General features: G+C 50.3%; 1 protein-coding gene across 1 annotated transcript; it reads left to right on the top strand.

The window, feature by feature from the left end:
• Positions 1-247: 247 nt before the first annotated feature.
• Positions 248-2,204, top strand: GJD2 (gap junction protein, delta 2, 36kDa). Its single transcript, XM_010844184.1, has 2 exons — positions 248-318; positions 1,310-2,204. Exons 1-2 carry the CDS (start codon positions 248-250, stop codon positions 2,202-2,204), a joined length of 966 nt encoding a protein of 321 aa, XP_010842486.1.
• Positions 2,205-2,531: the final 327 nt, after the last annotated feature.

Genomic DNA, 2,531 nt, shown 5'->3' with positions numbered 1-2,531 from the left:
TCGTGCCCGCTCTCCGGATCGCGCCAGCTGCCCATCAGTTGGACGCGCTTGGGTTTCCTTCCCCATTTTCCCTGTTTTAAGTACAATAAAAGGGAGAGGGGGATCTTGGATTTTTAAAAATTTTGTTTGATTCTTTAATTGGGGGGCATTTCGCTCCCATTCGGGAGGTGCGGCCCGGGGAGGGGCCCGAAGCGGGAACGTGCCCGGTGCTGCCCCGTCTTTGTCTGCTGCCTCCGGATGCACAGCGATGGGGGAATGGACCATCTTGGAGAGGCTGCTGGAAGCCGCGGTGCAGCAGCACTCCACTATGATCGGGAGGTAAGGGCGACGAGCCGGCCATCAGCGGGCCCCGTCGGGCGGCTCCCGGGAGTCCTTTCTAACGTCCAGACCGAGCCCCAGCAGCCCTCAGACCATCCTCTGTCTCCTTCCCATCATGCTTGGTCCATGCGCCTGTGTTCCCAGCATTGAGGGATTGCCTGACGCCCAGTGAGGCCCCCCTCCTCCAGCTGCTCCTCATCAGGAATCCATCCCTTCCCTATGAAGCACCACCAGGGGATTCACTTTTCTTCCATTAGCAAAGGAGTTATTGGCTCAGTCGTGGTACCCCCACTCTCTGGAGTCAGAGCCAATCTTCATCCAGTTCCCTAAATAGAATCTACAAAGAAGGCAGGATTGTATTTGGACAGAGAAGGGCAAATGGGGAGATGGATTTGCTCTTCGGAGCAGATATATCTTTCCCCAACAAATATTTAACAAGCTAAACTGATTTGCCTGTTAAGACCTACAGTGTCAGAAACCTACAAGCCCAGTTGACACATTTTGTCTCTATATATACTATATATATTCGTGTATATATATGTATATATAGTTATAACTATCTGTTTATGTAAAGCTTAAGTTCAGTATTCATATTGAGGATAAACTAAATATCCAGTTGGAGTACTTACATATACATACTCTGTGTGTAGACTTTGTATTTGCTGTATTCAGCTATTCCATGTGCATTTGCCATATCCAGAAGGAAGTTATATTTTGTGCCTCTCTACATTCCATCTGTTGCAAATACACGATGTCCAGTGTATGGAAATGCACATGCTTAAGATCCCTGTAGTATGAAGTGTTCCCAGACTACTAACACCCAGCAGAAGGGGAAGAGACCAAAAGGTCTGCTGAATTCCCAGTTCAGGACCACGCTGGATGGATAGCTCCCCAGTCAAGGACAGAGCTGGGAACTGAGCAATAGGGCTTTTCTATTGAGTCAGTGACTTAACCCTTGAGAACCTCTCTCCCTCCATTTTCCCCTGCTCAGGATCCTCTTGACTGTGGTGGTGATCTTCCGGATTCTCATTGTGGCCATTGTGGGGGAGACGGTGTACGATGATGAGCAGACCATGTTTGTATGCAACACACTGCAGCCCGGCTGTAACCAGGCCTGCTATGACCGCGCCTTCCCCATCTCCCACATACGTTACTGGGTCTTCCAGATCATAATGGTGTGTACCCCCAGTCTCTGCTTCATCACTTACTCTGTGCACCAGTCTGCCAAGCAACGAGAACGCCGCTACTCTACTGTCTTCCTGGCTCTGGACAGAGATCCTCCTGAGTCCATGGGGGGTCCTGGAGGAACTGGGGGTGGGGGCAGTGGTGGTGGCAAACGAGAAGATAAGAAGTTGCAAAATGCCATTGTTAATGGAGTGCTGCAGAACACAGAGAACACGAGCAAGGAGACAGAGCCAGATTGTTTAGAGGTGAAGGAGCTGACCCCACACCCGTCAGGGTTGCGCACTGCTTCTCGATCCAAGCTCCGAAGGCAGGAAGGCATCTCCCGCTTCTACATTATCCAAGTGGTATTCCGAAATGCCCTGGAGATTGGGTTTCTGGTGGGCCAATACTTTCTCTATGGCTTCAGTGTCCCGGGGTTGTACGAATGTGACCGCTACCCCTGTATCAAGGAGGTGGAATGTTATGTGTCCCGGCCTACTGAGAAGACTGTTTTTCTAGTGTTCATGTTTGCGGTGAGTGGCATCTGTGTTGTGCTCAACCTGGCTGAACTCAACCACCTAGGATGGCGCAAGATCAAGCTGGCTGTGCGAGGAGCCCAGGCCAAGAGAAAGTCAGTCTATGAGATCCGCAACAAGGACCTGCCCCGGGTCAGTGTTCCCAATTTTGGCAGGACTCAGTCCAGTGACTCTGCCTATGTGTGAAAGGGCAGGTTTTGGGAAGGCCTAGGGGATGACAAGTAGCCCCAAGGCAGATGACTATGGAGGGTGGCTCTATCGGCCCTCATTTTTGTGACTGTCATCATTGAGATATAGAATGAGGCTGGTTAAGAGAAGATCTTGCATCAGTTGGAGAGGAGAGAAAATAGAACCGTTACCACATCACACCACTGGTTCCAGAGACAACTGGACAAAGTGATGAGACTGATGAGTTGGACTCCTTTGGGCCCTTTTCTTTTGTGGTCCAGTTTGATCCCATAGTGGACTTGAACAGCTACCAAGTAGGACTTAGCTCTGCTAAGCTCTGTATTC

This window comes from Bison bison, unplaced genomic scaffold (assembly GCF_000754665.1).
Source record: "Bison bison bison isolate TAMUID 2011002044 unplaced genomic scaffold, Bison_UMD1.0 scf7180017864197, whole genome shotgun sequence".
Taxonomy (NCBI): Eukaryota; Metazoa; Chordata; class Mammalia; order Artiodactyla; family Bovidae; genus Bison; species Bison bison.
Note: the sequence above shows the minus strand (reverse complement) of the source record. Positions and strands in the feature narration are given on the sequence as shown.